Consider the following 16,803-nt stretch of genomic DNA (forward strand, 5'->3'; position numbering starts at 1 on the left):
AATGCGATCACGGCTGGTCTATTGGGCGGTCCACCATGCTGCCCCTTCAATACCCGGCCGTGTACCCGTGTATCCCTTCGGTCAGCCTCTCTGTAGAGGGATACGACTGTTATCCTTTTGGTTTAAAGAGTTAATTTTTCATGTAAACATTGGCCGCAATGTCCTTACTCGGGAAAGGAGAGTGCGAGCAGACCTGTTACCTGTTTCTTTCTTGATAGACACACCCACACTCACATAAACACAGATTTACAGATAATCGCGATCCTCGAACAGGAGCACATTACGGGAATGCTTTGCGCATCTTTTTTTCCCTCTTGTCTCTATACTTTACGTGATCACGGGCAAAGGCAATATAGGTATTTCGTTTGCGGATCGCACCGAACAAAGAAAAAGTCAATTTCACGATCACTGCCCCTTTTTCGGAATGGTTAAAAATTTGCCTATGCTCGGGCGTACCATTAGAGTGTAGCATTTCGTGTTCACATTTATTGAACAGAGCGCACTAAACAAATAGAAGATTAATAAAGGGGGCAGGAGAGCCTGTGCGGAAAAGAACGGTCGGACCTTCTTCTCGATCGTGTACGATAAGACGATTTGAATCATTAAGAATGTTCCATGATGGTAGTAGGTTGTTGTACAACGCTGTCCAGCCACATAATCGTCAATCTTGAGGAGTAGTTGGAAAACAATAGAAAAAAGTACGACTATTTGTGGTGTGAAATTATGCTTCACAAAGCTTCTTTATTCACGTCTTATATATCATTATCATTTAACACTGTTCTAGCAGTGTATTATTCATTTTTATATTTACGTAATCGATTCGAGAGATCAAACATGATTGATCTTTAAATAAAAGAAAAAAATATTCGACATAATTGTACTTCGATTGAAGAAAAAAAAACATTATAAAGTTGAAATTTCCTTTTTTTTGGGAATAATGTTCGACATTATCACGTAAGTTGTAATTTCAAATCAAATTCATCAAATTGCTTTAAGCGTAAAAATAATGTAAATACACGATCCAGCATGTTGCACACATGGGTGGGCATGTGACTATCGTACCGCGAACGATTTTAGTACGTTGGTGCACAAGAACTTTGTGCCATCAATTCCACACTTCGGAATATAGAGAACCGTCCTTCCGTTTGGTCCATTATCATCGGACGGCTGGCGGAAAAACGAAAAGCATTCGGTACGGCTTGTTGCGACTGGAAACTGGGAACACCGCACCATACCGGTGGTGGTAAGAAATGTGTCATCCTCGGCGCAGGAGCAATATTCGGCGCAGTAAATCGCATCGTCTGCTGGCGTCTCCAGATGTGTCGAGGATCGAACGACGCCAAGTTGCTGCTGCTGTGTGCTGTCGGTGGCTCGAAAAAAATCTTCAGCTTTTGGCTAATCAGCTCGGTTAGATCGAGTTGATACAATCCGTTGGGTCCGTGACCGCCGATCCTTTGCTGTACTGGAGGAACTTGCTCCTGTGGGATCCGTATGCGCTTGATCGATGGTTTCGGCTTGCTTTTGGTGCACGTTTTACGAACTTTCGGGGTAAGTTTTATCTCGCGTATAGCTTTCATACCGGCACTGTGATGCTGCTGCACAGAGGTCTCTGTTTCCAGCTCTTTCTGTTGTATGGTTAGGTCGATCACGGTCGGGATTTTGTTGTGGGCACTCGGTTTGTTACGCATCCTGAAGCGCGTGCGTTCTTTGCCGTTGCGTTCTGAAGACTGAAGTTGCCGCTGATCGATAAATAAAACAGTTTGCCACTAACACCATCAAACGATAGCATACAGCTACTAGATGAGCGAGGAGTTTTTGCACCAACACTAGTGCAATGCTTAAAAATATTTCCTAGAATGTGCCTATTGAGGCAGACGGATAATAGCAGCCGGTCGAGCACCAATTCTTAGTAAGTCGATTGAACCTTCCATTGTCCTGGCAATGGGCAGACAGAGGGTAACGCCCAGAGGCTGGCAGGGACAGAATTGAACAATTTGAAAAAAAAATACCTTGTTATTTTGCAGTAAAAATTTTTAGCACGCAGCAGATACTTTACAAAGTGGAATTTTCGCAGAAATATTCGACGCCAATCTATCGGTAACATTTTTGAAGCCCGATTTAACCGGTAATTGCCTTTAAAGGTAAACAACACTATTATTTTTCAAGTATATTTAATTATTTTGCCTTTTTTTGTATATACTAATAGCTTTTACATTCTAATCAGCACAATCACTTCTTGGACGATGGATTGCATTAAGGAACAAACACTTCATGTCGGGCTATTTCGACACGCACCAGTACTAGTGTGTTGGTATGCCACCTTCGAACGCATCTACGGTGGCTGGCTTGAAGACCGTACTCGCTGGACATCCAGTTTGCCAGTAGCTTTGTGCCAAAAGCTCAACATTACGGAAGATCGATTCAATGCGTACTTTTCCCGTGGAAGGATCACAGGATGCTGGTGCTGTTGATGCTGGAGCATGCGGAACGATTGTTATGTTCCGATGTACGCCTTTCTGAAGAACTTGCGACGCGTGAGTGTTGATCGTTGTTAACTTCCTTCGCTTTGGTTGGCTTGCACTGTTATGCGCATTGTTGGTAATGTCATGCAAAGGAGCATCGGTGTAGTACGTGCGCTTAATACCGTTCCGGTTGCTAGTAGCGACACCCGGATTTGGAACGTAGCACGCACTATTCGGCTGACAGTTTTGAGTGTTAAACCAGTGTGAACTTTGATGCGCAGCTAAAGTTGGATGAGATGTTCCTGTGAAGTAGTTTCCTGTTTGGTTGTTGGTATACCCGCCAGACTGTCTGTTCCAGTACGTCATATGTTGTGATGAAGACTGCCCATTATTACCGTAGCCATTGGTTCCAGCCTGTTGCGATTGCTGGTAAGCGGTTCCGGTGGTTCCATAATACACACTATTTGTTGCATTTGTAGGCGGTTGCTGTTGCTGATACTGTTGCGAAACGTTTGACATGATGCTGGACACGAATGTTGAGCTGCGCGTGCAAAATTGAGCTGCGCGAGGAAGAACACTTTGAGAACGTTGTAACACTTCGGAACGTCAAGTGCGGAATGATAACACGATACACTTGACTCCTCGTTTATAAACGGCGAGAGTTAGCCAAAGGTAACTTAATTACGTGTCCTGTAGGATTAACAGTCTTCCCGGTACTGAATTGCGTCGAGACAACGTCAGTAGACTTTTAAAAGGGGTTATTCCTTTCCCTAGTGGGTATGGGAGAGGTATCCGTCTCCTACCTGCATGTGCCCTGTCCCAGTCGCCAGTCCGAGCGGTCAGTCGCGATAGGATCATACTGTCTGCCCTATAGTAGTGTAGGTAGAAAAACGAGTGTGATTTACACTATTCCTTTTCGATGCAGCTTTCAGGATCCGCATCCCGGGAGGTAATACCGTTCCGGGTAGCAATATCTCGATCGCGACACATTTTGGCACATCTTAAACCCTATCCTGAAGCATACTAAGCAGTCAATTCATAATTGTTAACGTAAAAACCCACCGTGTCGAAGTGTTGCTTGATGAGTGGGGTATTCCATTCGTTCGAGGTACAAGGGCCGACTTTAGAGGAGCGAGAACAATAGTAAATCCATTTGCTTGCCTTATTTGTCGCCAGCAGGGCGCGGCCACAATCCAATGGAAGGATTAACATATACGTTTAATGATTCTCTGGGATCTGTTAACTACCCCAGGATCATCAACTTTACTAGTGTGTTATGGATGTTTTTTTTTACTTCTCTGAAGTAAGCCTGAGATGATGTTTTTTTTACCGTAACGATAACAGGAAGTTATCTTGCTTGCCAAAGCATTCGCTGTTGTAGCTCTCGCTGGTCCTATCAAAACGTTTCATCATCATCCGGGCGGATACGCGTGCCGGATGTGCATTGCAACAAGGGAGGGTTTTCCCTAACGGGTTTTCATTCATTATTTAGTCTAGTCGTTTGTGTCATGTCTGTTACGTAATGCTCGAAAAACCCCGATGTACAACTCATTCCATAACGAGTTAACATTAACGGCGCCCCGCATGCAGCCGTAAAATTGGCATTGAAGGATCTCTTGAAATATTTAAAGAATAATGTTCGATCAGGTTGAAATGCACACATCATTCGCTCGGTAATGCTGTTATGCACTAAAAAATGTGTCACACTGCTGTTAAAATTAATTTCGTTTTTTTCTTTAGTATGTTAATGCATATCCTGCAAACCATCGGCGTCTCGCATGAAGGTCCTGAGTAGTGTTGGGTCAAGAGCGAAGAGGTACCTCAATCGCCACGCGAAAAAGAGGTAGCTCCGTACGGAGAGCCACACACAGAAGCGATTGTGAGATGCGCTCCCATTTGAAAATTTCCTAAGGCTATAGCCTTACCTTTTTTTGAGCAATGTAGCAAAATTTTTAAATGTGATATATTTTAATGCGAATTTGTTGCAATAAGTTTCTTTTCACTCAAATAATGCTTTAAACTAAAAAAAGAATAAAAAATCAGAAAAAAAATTTTAAAAAATTTTCAACTCGAAAATTTCATAAGGCTTACCCCTTGCCATTTTTTTGAGTAATTTTGAAAAAAAAAAATAAAATTGATTTATTTTAATGCCAATTGGTTGAACTAAGTTTCTTTTCACTCAAATAATGTTTTAAATAGAAAAACGAGTAAAAAATTTATAAAAAATAGAAAAAATCCATAAATTTGTCATCCTACTAAGGATCATTTTTGCACCAAGTTTTGCCTATAACTCGGTCGGTATCCAACGGATCGCCAATCTTTAACCTGTGGTCGATAGATGGCACCAATGGCTACATTTTCTTCTTGCACGGACATGCCCTCAGATGTCTGTGGCAGAAGTTATTCGAGGAACCAAGTTCCTTACCCTGTTTGAGAAAATGTAAAATTTTCCTCATTTTTGCACCAATTTTTGCCTATAACTCGGTCGGTATCCAACGGATCGTCAATCTTTAACTTGTGGTCGATAGATGGCACCAATGGCTACATTTTCTTCTTGGGCAGACATGCCTTCAGATGTCTGTGGCAGAAGTTATTCGAGGAACCAAGTTCCTTACCCTGTTTGAGAAAATGTAAAATTTTCCTCATTTTTGAGCAATTTAGCAAAATTTATAAATGTGATATATTTTAATGTGAATTTATTGCAATAAGTTTCTTTTCACTCAAATAATGCTTTAAACACAAAAAAGAATAAAAAATCGGAAAAAAATTTAAAAAAAAATTTCAACTCGAAAATTTCATAAGGCTTACCCCTTACGTTTTTTTGGGAAATTTTGCAAAAAAAATGAAATTGATTTATTTTAATGCCAATTGGTTGCAATGTGATTCTTTTCACTCAAGTAATGTTTTAAATAAGAAAAAGGATGAAAAATTATAAAAAAATTAAAAAAATCCAAAAGCGGTGCGCTCCGCTCTTGCAAAAGAGCTACTTGATCCAACACTAGTCCTGAGGTCTAAGGTTTTCGCGTGTACCATTCGATATCGGAAGACTACGTCCAAACGACTTTCACTTCGAAAGCTTAACAATCACTTTTTTCTGTATTATGAGGACGATTTATATTTTAAAATGTCTCTTTTTCGCCTTGTCACCATGTTAATGTCATTGATTCATTGATTAGGCTCCTTTCTATTGTAGGAAAGGCGTCCACGCAGACAATCGCCAGTGGTTCTAGACTTTACATTCAACATACACAATAATTGGGTTTGACTCCTGTCTATCGTTCTGATGGTCATATTATACACCCAACGATGGCCATCACGGACAATAGGTATGTTACGTAAAGTTGCATCAAATTGCCTTATCGTTTTTCCACACTCTTTCTGCGTGTGGCACCAGCTCTAGAAGAAGACAAATTTGTCTCAGCGGGTGTGCGCTGTCGATCGGAATCACTTTGTCCCCATGCGCTCATTGTTTGTGTTGCCACTTTGGTTTGGGTCTAGAATATTTAACAGGATTATAAAACCTATACCCCGTCACCGGCCGACAGGTACCCGATTTTAACCGACTCTTAAGGCTATTATTAGGTTGATGTACGCTTGCCGTTCTATTATCGTCCCTCCCAATGGTCAAGGTTGTTCGTTTCAGCAAACAGCACCAGTCGAATAATAATAATTCATCACAGGATTATCATCATCATCCAGGTCACCTAATTAAGTTGATTGCTGTAGCGACGGTCCGGGGTTTATGTTTTGCAGATTGTCCCTTCCCGCACACTACCGAAAGGTGACGACGCTGGGACGCAGGGATATTTCTTCGCAGCAGGATGGCTTTTGCTCCGTCGTCGATCAGGATTTTCTCTGGCGGGCGTCACCGGTGGGTTTGTCAGCTCGAACGTAAACAGATCGTAAAACCATAAATCCATTCGGTCGCTGCCAATTGTCCGGCACCCCCTGTGCTGGACATAGGGGAAAATATTCGGGCGACCGATTGTCGCATGTCTAATCTCGTTTGCAAACAGATCACCCGTCAGCAAATCTGGTTATTCTTCGATCTGACTTAGCATAATCCCGTTCATCTTACCTGACCAAGATGAGATGCGGAATTTCAAATCGGGATTTCTTGTTCCATTACAAGTACTATAAAAAATGTTCCAAATTTTTTGGAAAGTATATTGCTATTATAGGGTGCAATGTATACGCTCGATTTCTTTCATCGTGAAGTTTTTCGCATATCTATTACCTTACCTCACCGGTACATCTTCAATTACCCATCTGGTGGATGAACTTTTTTGGACGACCTTTTCCATTTTGCTAACTGCAATTGTACTCCAAATATACCTTTAGAAGAACCTTGGTCGGGTTCCATTACCTTTTCCACTTGTTTGATAGTTTTCGTAAACAATCTCCACCCACCGGCGCGGTTCCTTTAGCAGAAAGTTTGTGTCCATACGAGAAGAGGGTAATAGTAGAGCACAGGTAGTACAAGCACTACCGGCAGCGGGGTGATTAGTTCTTGTTCTCGCATGCTTTATTATTGTTTCCCAATGCAGGTACACCCCTTCATGGACGCTTGCTAGTGAACCTCAAAAGAAAGGACGGTAAAAAAGACGAATCATAAACACAAAAAAGGACACCGATTGCCGAACGGCGCTGTTGAACGGGAAACGATCAAAGCAATCGTGTTTTATGGTTTGTTTACGGAATGCGTTAGCAAAAGTCTATGGAAAGTAGGCGAAACCTTTTTTTTGGAGGGGCAGAAGCGAAGGTGGGTAGTAAAACGGTACTTTTTAAACAACTTGGGCTTGCTTTTTAACGGTAGTATTGCAAAAAAGAAAGCTTTTTATGTTCCCTACCGATTGGAGTGATATAAAATTCGCACCAACAAAAAAGGAAGATTATGGCATGTATTGTTACACAGTAGTAAAACCCCTGACCCCAGTACCCCCTCCGTATGAAGGTATTATTTTATTGATTTCCAACCAGCGACAGAAGCTGTCCGCAATAAGCCAAGAAACAAAAAAGATGTGCGTTTTGTAATGGAATAGAAAACAAATTGGCCACGATAGAATAACACTCTCAGAGCTTCGATTGCACATAATCTCGGTGAACTACATCACGCCACCATTTTGGCCGTTCGAGCGCTTCCGGAGCTTGCATGATCGCCGACTCCATATGCCGGTACACGTCGCCGTCGCTCATGCCTAGCGGCGAATTGATGATAAAGTCGGGCGGAGCAACAGCATCCACTATGGCGATCGCATCCTGTTTAACTGCTGGCAACAGGTCCAATACGGCTTGCTGCAGCAGAGCCATTGCGTTTGGCTGTGCAGAGAAGTATCCACCTTGATAGAAGACACCGATGTGTCGTAGAATGGTTCCAGCGCCGTACAGTGAGCCGAGTCGTTCAAGTGCCTGCCGTTCGGGACCGGCCTCAAGGTTCGACAGGAACTTACCGAATACATATAGCAGCATACGCTACAAAAACATGAAAAGACAGCAAGGATTATGTTGTGTAAACTACGCAATCACACGTTAGCTACGTACCTCTCCATAAGCGATGGAAAGTGTCCGTGCAAAGAATGATTGCACATCATTTCGTGCCTCAAAGCTAGATTTCCCCTGTTGCTTTAACAAAGACATTTTCTGGTACGACTCCTCCAATAGATAGGCTACCAACCAATCCAGAGCGTCCAGTTGATCTGTTCAAGGCAAAAGAAATGAAAGAATCTCAAAAACTTTGAACAAAACCTTTGCGTTTTTGCGATGATCACCTACTTGTAATCGAGCCAGCATCCAGCGGACTAGTCCAGTTTGCCTTTCGCCTACTAAGGGTTGCGTATTGTGCTAGAAACTGTGCCGAACCAAGCGGCGATACTTCGGCAAAGTTTTCGTATCCCTTCGCACGGACGCTTAGCAACCAGTTCGATGCCTGCTGGATCAGCACATTGTTTTCGCCCTCGTACGTACAGTTCGGATCATTGTTGCCTCGCAAATCACCGATGGTCGAAAGTTTCAGATATCCGTGACCACCGCACGCCTCCCGGCACTCCTGCACACCGTCCCGGGCCGCCCACGTACACACTGGCTTGGCAGCGGAAGAAAGGGCGTGTACCTCCATCCCAACAGCGCCAATATTTTCGCCACCTAGCAACTTCAACTGCATGTCACCGTACGCCTTGCCGAACCAAAGATTAAACACCCGTATCACGGTGTTGTTGGCAAGATGCGGAAACAGCCGGAACTGTTGTGATTGATACTCGAGCACTGGCCACTCTTCTTCACTGTCGTCCGGTCCGAACTGCTTGCGGCTTGCCGAGTAGCGTAACGCGATCGTTATCGCTTTCGTAAGGTAAACGTTTGCGATGCCACAAATACTGATGCGCCCACCGGAAAGTGCCCCCAGTGAGGCACCGAATCGTTTGGCGGGATCCTTAAACGGTGATACGAATTCGCCCTGTTCGTTAACATCTCCGGTGCGCGCTAGTAGATTGTCGCGCGGGATACGATACTGGCGGAACATAACGAACCCATTGTCGACGCCTTGCAGTCCTGCCTTTGCACCGAGATCGCCTACCGTAACACCCGGGTAGGCTTGTAGCGTGGCCGGATCACGGACTGGCACGACGAACGCGTTCAAACCATGGTGTTTACCATCGGCGGTATACAGCTGAGCGTACACGATGAGATGCGTACAGGTTTTGCCCAGGTTTCCTATCCAACATTTGGCAGCTTCAAAATCTGGCGTGTGCAGAATGTACTCCCCGGCAGCAGGATCGTACGTTGCCGTCGTGCGCATACCCTTCGCATTAGTACCGTGCGCTATTTCGGTCAATCCGAACGCACCCAAATACTCGCCCGTTTCATTACGCTCCACAATCTCATCGAGCCGGCCAACGTCGAGGGTGCGTATCACCGACGGGAACATACCGAAACCGAGCGAGTACTTTACGGCCATGCTCGGTTCGTACGCAATCCACGCCTGATGGTAGATGGTGGCAAGATCCGGGCGCTCGACGAAGTCGCTAAGCGTGAACATCTTCTCATTCTGCACCACGTACATGCGCTTGGTTGCTAGGTGACGTTCCTCGTCCATGGTGAGCGTGTGATTCGGATGCGCAAACAGAGGATGTTTGCGTGCGAACGACCACACTCGATGCTGCAGTTCGAGCGATGTTTCATCGTGGAAGGAAAGTTTTAATTTACGCCAGTCAATGTTCGCCTGCTTGCGGTACGGTGCCAATGGACCACGGCTCGGAAGATCGGGAAAGAAGGTCTTATTTTCCAACAGTTTCCCCTGAGCAGAAGGGCTGAAAGAGAGGCGAAATTTAACGGTCATAGTTAGAGTAAGAACACGTGATTTTGAAATTCAATATACCGATAGAGAACACCCTTGAAAACATCGCATCATTTGGGTGCGATGTTTTCCATTGGCAGCTGTGATGCAGGGCTCGCTTTCGGTGTGCGTTATGCGTAACATTTTGTAAACACAACCACTTACCGTGCGATTGTATTGAATTCACCCATTGCTTGTGTGCTGCTATTGTTCTGCAACTGTTCCGAATAGTTTCGCTGCTGTATCTGTTTGCGTTCAACTTCGACCGCTGGTGAAATAACAACAGAAGAAGAACATAATTCACGGCGAAGGAAAACAACACAATATTGTGCCCACTTTGATGACGGTGTTCTATTGTTGATGGTTCGTGTTATGCTCTTATCATTTCCACCACCATAAAACACAGCACGATATCTTGTACCTATCGGTGCTAATCTTTTGCAAATCATCGAAAGACGAAATTCGTCGCAATCTTGTACACTACAGACACATACACGCGCGGTAGGTCTTGTTGATAACAAGATACCTCCTTGGGAAATAAGCCGCGCGAGAGCAACACTGTGATTGTCCTCCTCAATAACCCACTACGCAATGAATAAAAGGCAAAGTGGATCGAGGGCGACTGAGATGTAAAAAGTGTACGCAATTTTACATCGCACCACTACCACCGCTGAGCCAGCATGCGTACCAGTGTGCGTTTAGTGCAGCGAAAGCATGATGTTTTGAACCTGGTGCGTAAGTCGAATGCACTTCGAACTCTGCACGCGATCGTTGTTAACTATTTTTCCATTTGTTATTAATTTCACAACTGAGCACATTTTACAAAGGTTCTATTTAAGCTAACGCAAAAGAATCAGCGAAAGTGAATGTTGATTCAGAGAAGGTTCACTTTCTTACAAAACTAATCTAATCGTGATAATACTTGCTTACTCCAAATGATTTTGATGTTTTGCTGTTAACGGAAATGTATGCTTACTCACAAAGTTCAACGCGTACTGCAATCGCGACTTGCGAACGTACACTGAGTGCGATAGAGCTTTTAATTAATGCTTATAACGTACCTTATGAAGGGTCAAAGATTCACCGGTGATTTCATGCGACGTTTGGCGCTAAAGCGATAAAGACTTGCTGACGAACGTTTGAAATCGATTCGAGGGTTTGTTTCAACTGCCAGCCAGCGTTGTGCGTTGAGGGATACTAGCTTGAGGGTAGAGATGAGAATAACAACTCTTTTTAGTGAGTCAACCCAGAGTGAATGAGTCGTTATTAGGAGTCTGCTTGTTTAACGACTCATTTCATCATAAAAAACCCGGCATAAACGTTCGGTCAACTTAAGGTTCGGTCATTTTACTCACTCATGAGTGTAAGTATATAGCCGTGGTGAGTCGAGTTGCAAAAAGAGTAAATACGTGAGTTGAACGAAAATGTGCGATTTTTTATAATTTTTTATTCTTTTTTGTACTTAAGGCATTATTTAAGTGAAAAGAAACTTATTTCAACTAATTCGCATTAAAATAAATCAATTTTAATTTTTTTGCAAAATTTCCCAAAAAAACGTAAGGGGTAAGCCTTATGAAATTTTCGAGTTGAAAATTTTTTTAAAATTTTTTTCTGATTTTTTATTATTTTTCTAATTCAAAGCATTATTTGAGTGAAAAGAAACACATTGCAACAAATTGGCATTAAAATATATCACATTTAAAAATTTTGCTACATTGTTCAAAAATGAGGAAAATTTTACATTTTCTCAAATAGGGTAAGGAACCTGGTTCCTCGAATAACTTCTGGCACAGACATCTGAGGGCATGGCCGTCCAAGAAGAAAATGTAGCCATTGATGCAATGAGGAAAATTTTACATTTTCTCAAACAGGGTAAGGAACTTGGTTCCTCGAATAACTTCCGGCACGGACACCTGAGAGCATAGCTGTTCAAGAAGAAAATGTAGCCATTGGTGCCATCTATCGACCACAGGTTAAAGATTGGCGATCCGTTGGATACCGACCGAGTTATAGGCAAAACTTGGTGCAAAAATGAGGAAAATTTTACATTTTCTCAAACAGGGTAAGGAACTTGGTTCCTCAAATAACTTCTGGCACAGACATCTGAGGGCATGGCCGTCCAAGAAGAAAATGTAGCCATTGATGCCATCTATCGACCACAAGTTAATGATTGGCGATCCGTTGGATACCGACCGAGTTATAGGCAAAACTTGGTGCAAAAATGAGGAAAATTTTACATTTTCTCAAACAGGGTAAGGAACTTGGTTCCTCGAATAACTTCTGGCACAGACATCTGAGGGCATGGCCGTCCAAGAAGAAAATGTAGCCATTGATGCCATCTATCGACCACAAGTTAATGATTGGCGATCCGTTGGATACCGACCGAGTTATAGGCAAAACTTGGTGCAAAAATGAGCCTTAGTAAATTTTTATTTTTTTGAATTTTTTGATTTTTTGATTATTTTTCACTCTTTTTTCTATTTAAAGCATTACTTGAGTGAAAAGAAACACATTGCAACCGATTGGCATTAAAATAAATCAATTTCATTTTTTTTGCAAAATTTCTCAAAAAAAAACGTAAGGGGTAAGCCTTATGAAATTTTCGAGTGGAAAATTTTTTTGAAATTTTTTTCAGATTTTTTATTCTTTTTTTAATTTAAAGCATTATTTGAGTGAAAACAAACTTATTGCAACAAATTCGCAATAAAATATATCACATTTAAAAATTTTGCTGAATTGCTCAAAAATGAGGAAAATTTTACATTTTCTCAAACAGGGTAAGGAACCTGGTTCCTCGAATAACTTCTGGCACAGACATCTGAGGGCATGGCCGTCCAAGAAGAAAATGTAGCCATTGGTGCCATCTATCGACCACAGGTTAAGGATTGGCAATCCGTTGGATACCGACCGAGTTATAGGCAAAACTTGGTGCAAAAATGAGCCTTAGTAAATTTTTATTTTTTTGATTTCTTGATTTTTTGATTATTTTTCACTCTTTTTTTTATTTAAAGCATTACTTGAGTGAAAAGAAACACATTGCAACCGATTGGCATTAAAATAAATCAATTTCATTTTTTTGCAAAATTTCTCAAAAAAAACGTAAGGGGTAAGCCTTATGAAATTTTCGAGTGGAAAATTTTTTTGAAATTTTTTTTCAGATTTTTTATTCTTTTTTTAATTTAAAGCATTATTTGAGTGAAAACAAACTTATTGCAACAAATTCGCAATAAAATATATCACATTTAAAAATTTTGCTGAATTGCTCAAAAATGAGGAAAATTTTACATTTTCTCAAACAGGGTAAGGAACTTGGTTCCTCGAATAACTTCTGGCACAGACATCTGAGGGCATGGCCGTCCAAGAAGAAAATGTAGCCATTGATGCCATCTATCGACCACAAGTTAATGATTGGCGATCCGTTGGATACCGACCGAGTTATAGGCAAAACTTGGTGCAAAAATGAGGAAAATTTTACATTTTCTCAAACAGGGTAAGGAACTTGGTTCCTCGAATAACTTCTGGCACAGACATCTGAGGGCATGGCCGTCCAAGAAGAAAATGTAGCCATTGATGCCATCTATCGACCACAAGTTAATGATTGGCGATCCGTTGGATACCGACCGAGTTATAGGCAAAACTTGGTGCAAAAATGAGCCTTAGTAAATTGTCATTTTTTTTAATTTTTTGATTATTTTTCACTCTTTTTTTTATTTAACCGTGCAAATAGACCTAGAGCGACATTTCTCGCCGCGACTTTTCTCATCAATATTCGATGAAATGCGATGAAAAGTCCATATATAAAAAACAACATCTAAACGTCGTTGCCATAGAAACACATAGAATTATATCATCACAGTAGCCACAGAAATGTCTCGCCCAGCGATTTTCCTTTGTTTGCTAAATTGAGCTACTTTGCGAAATATCTCACTGAGAAATATCGCTCCAGGTCTATTTGCACGGTAAAGCATTACTTGAGTGAAAAGAAACACATTGCAACCGATTGGCATTAAAATAAATCAATTTCATTTTTTTTGCAAAATTTCTCAAAAAAAACGTAAGGGGTAAGCCTTATGAAATTTTCGAGTGGAAAATTTTTTTGAAATTTTTTTCAGATTTTTTATTCTTTTTTTAATTTAAAGCATTATTTGAGTGAAAACAAACTTATTGCAACAAATTCGCAATAAAATATATCACATTTAAAAATTTTGCTGAATTGCTCAAAAATGAGGAAAATTTTACATTTTCTCAAACAGGGTAAGGAACTTGGTTCCTCGAATAACTTCTGGCACAGACATCTGAGGGCATGGCCGTCTAAGAAGAAAATGTAGCCATTGATGCCATCTATCGACCACAAGTTAATGATTGGCGATCCGTTGGATACCGACCGAGTTATAGGCAAAAGTTGGTGCAAAAATGAGGAAAATTTTACATTTTCTCAAACAGGGTAAGGAACTTGGTTCCTCGAATAACTTCTGGCACAGACATCTGAGGGCATGGCCGTCCAAGAAGAAAATGTAGCCATTGATGCCATCTATCGACCACAAGTTAATGATTGGCGATCCGTTGGATACCGACCGAGTTATAGGCAAAACTTGGTGCAAAAATGAGCCTTAGTAAATTGTCATTTTTTTTAATTTTTTGATTATTTTTCACTCTTTTTTTTATTTAAAGCATTACTTGAGTGAAAAGAAACACATTGCAACCGATTGGCATTAAAATAAATCAATTTCATTTTTTTTGCAAAATTTCTCAAAAAAAACGTAAGGGGTAAGCCTTATGAAATTTTCGAGTGGAAAATTTTTTTGAAATTTTTTTCAGATTTTTTATTCTTTTTTTAATTTAAAGCATTATTTGAGTGAAAACAAACTTATTGCAACAAATTCGCAATAAAATATATCACATTTAAAAATTTTGCTGAATTGCTCAAAAATGAGGAAAATTTTACATTTTCTCAAACAGGGTAAGGAACTTGGTTCCTCGAATAACTTCTGGCACAGACATCTGAGGGCATGGCCGTCCAAGAAGAAAATGTAGCCATTGATGCCATCTATCGACCACAAGTTAATGATTGGCGATCCGTTGGATACCGACCGAGTTATAGGCAAAACTTGGTGCAAAAATGAGCCTTAGTAAATTTTTATTTTTTTGATTTCTTGATTTTTTGATTATTTTTCACTCTTTTTTTTATTTAAAGCATTACTTGAGTGAAAAGAAACACATTGCAACCGATTGGCATTAAAATAAATCAATTTCATTTTTTTGCAAAATTTCTCAAAAAAAACGTAAGGGGTAAGCCTTATGAAATTTTCGAGTGGAAAATTTTTTTGAAATTTTTTTCAGATTTTTTATTCTTTTTTTAATTTAAAGCATTATTTGAGTGAAAACAAACTTATTGCAACAAATTCGCAATTAAATATATCACATTTAAAAATTTTGCTGAATTGCTCAAAAATGAGGAAAATTTTACAGTTTCTCAAACAGGGTAAGGAACTTGGTTCCTCAAATAACTTCTGGCACAGACATCTGAGGGCATGGCCGTCCAAGAAGAAAATGTAGCCATTGATGCCATCTATCGACCACAAGTTAATGATTGGCGATCCGTTGGATATCGACCGAGTTATAGGCAAAACTTGGTGCAAAAATGAGCCTTAGTAAATTGTCATTTTTTTTAATTTTTTGATTATTTTTCACTCTTTTTTTTATTTAAAGCATTACTTGAGTGAAAAGAAACACATTGCAACCGATTGGCATTAAAATAAATCAATTTCATTTTTTTTGCAAAATTTCTCAAAAAAAACGTAAGGGGTAAGCCTTATGAAATTTTCGAGTGGAAAATTTTTTTGAAATTTTTTTCAGATTTTTTATTCTTTTTTTAATTTAAAGCATTATTTGAGTGAAAACAAACTTATTGCAACAAATTCGCAATAAAATATATCACATTTAAAAATTTTGCTGAATTGCTCAAAAATGAGGAAAATTTTACAGTTTCTCAAACAGGGTAAGGAACTTGGTTCCTCAAATAACTTCTGGCACAGACATCTGAGGGCATGGCCGTCCAAGAAGAAAATGTAGCCATTGATGCCATCTATCGACCACAAGTTAATGATTGGCGATCCGTTGGATACCGACCGAGTTATAGGCAAAACTTGGTGCAAAAATGAGGAAAATTTTACATTTTCTCAAACAGGGTAAGGAACTTGGTTCCTCGAACAACTTCTGGCACAGACATCTGAGGGCATGGCCGTCCAAGAAGAAAATGTAGCCATTGATGCCATCTATCGACCACAAGTTAATGATTGGCGATCCGTTGGACACCTACCGAGTTATAGGCAAAACTTGGTGCAAAAATGAGCCTTAGTAAATTGTCATTTTTTTGAATTTTTTGATTATTTTTCACTCTTTTTTTTATTTAAAGCATTACTTGAGTGAAAAGAAACACATTGCAACCGATTGGCATTAAAATAAATCAATTTCATTTTTTTTGCAAAATTTCTCAAAAAAAAACGTAAGGGGTAAGCCTTATGAAATTTTCGAGTTGAAAATTTTTTTCTGATTTTTTATTCTATTCTTTATTTAAAGCATTATTCGAGTGAAAAGAAACGTATTTCAACTAATTGGCATAAAAAAAATAATTTATAAAATTTTGCTAAATTACTCAAAAAAAAGGTAAGAAGATAGCCTTGGGAAATTTTCAATTTTTTAGAATTTTTGGAGGGAGGTATTTTTGGAAGCCTTAACTGAGAATTCTCTGGGCCCCACAACCGACGCAAGAAAATAAGTAAAGTATTAAATTGTTGTAAGAGATGCATATTGAATGCATAGTGCCCGCTTAGTTTGCGTAGTGAATGATTTGCCTCTGAGTAGTATAATAAATATCCTATCAACGAAGAGACACCTTTATGAAGTACCAGAACACATTAGAAATTGTATTTTCACCACAAAGGAATTTCAACTAACGCAAAGAACTGATAAAGATGAATTAAAAAAATACAATAAAATACCACTGCAAAT

At 40.2% G+C, this 16,803-nt stretch overlaps 1 protein-coding gene and 1 long non-coding RNA gene across 6 annotated transcripts; both read right to left on the reverse strand.

Annotated features, from left to right (window-relative positions):
- Positions 1-7,364: 7,364 nt before the first annotated feature.
- On the reverse strand, positions 7,365-10,836 carry LOC125766228 (peroxisomal acyl-coenzyme A oxidase 3). 5 transcript variants are annotated; one of them, XM_049431992.1, is made up of 5 exons: positions 10,773-10,836; positions 9,958-10,060; positions 8,235-9,766; positions 8,004-8,158; positions 7,365-7,934 (listed from the first exon to the last, which is right to left on the reverse strand). In XM_049431992.1, exons 2-5 carry the CDS (start codon positions 9,981-9,983, stop codon positions 7,536-7,538), a joined length of 2,112 nt encoding a protein of 703 aa, XP_049287949.1. In that variant the 5' UTR covers positions 9,984-10,060; positions 10,773-10,836; the 3' UTR covers positions 7,365-7,535. The 5 variants fall into 5 exon arrangements, with proteins under 5 accessions (XP_049287949.1, XP_049287950.1, XP_049287948.1 ...); XM_049431993.1 differs by having other exon boundaries at positions 10,769-10,830; XM_049431991.1 differs by having other exon boundaries at positions 10,723-10,807.
- Positions 10,837-12,523: 1,687 nt separating this feature from the next.
- On the reverse strand, positions 12,524-16,745 carry LOC125766284 (uncharacterized). The gene is made up of 2 exons (XR_007418655.1): positions 15,284-16,745; positions 12,524-12,578 (listed from the first exon to the last, which is right to left on the reverse strand). It is a non-coding gene; the product is annotated as an uncharacterized LOC125766284 (long non-coding RNA).
- Positions 16,746-16,803: the final 58 nt, after the last annotated feature.

Source organism: Anopheles funestus, chromosome 2RL (assembly GCF_943734845.2).
Source record: "Anopheles funestus chromosome 2RL, idAnoFuneDA-416_04, whole genome shotgun sequence".
NCBI classification, from domain to species: Eukaryota; Metazoa; Arthropoda; class Insecta; order Diptera; family Culicidae; genus Anopheles; species Anopheles funestus.

Coding starts and splice junctions, on each gene's coding strand:
- LOC125766228 (XM_049431989.1), bottom strand. CDS start 10,241: ATGATTTGCAAAAGATTAGCACCGATAGGTACAAGATATCGTGCTGTG. Junction 8,159..8,234: donor GGATGCTGGCTCGATTACAA/GTAGGTGATCAT, acceptor TGCCTTGAACAG/ATCAACTGGACGCTCTGGAT. Junction 7,935..8,003: donor TTTCCATCGCTTATGGAGAG/GTACGTAGCTAA, acceptor ATGTTTTTGTAG/CGTATGCTGCTATATGTATT.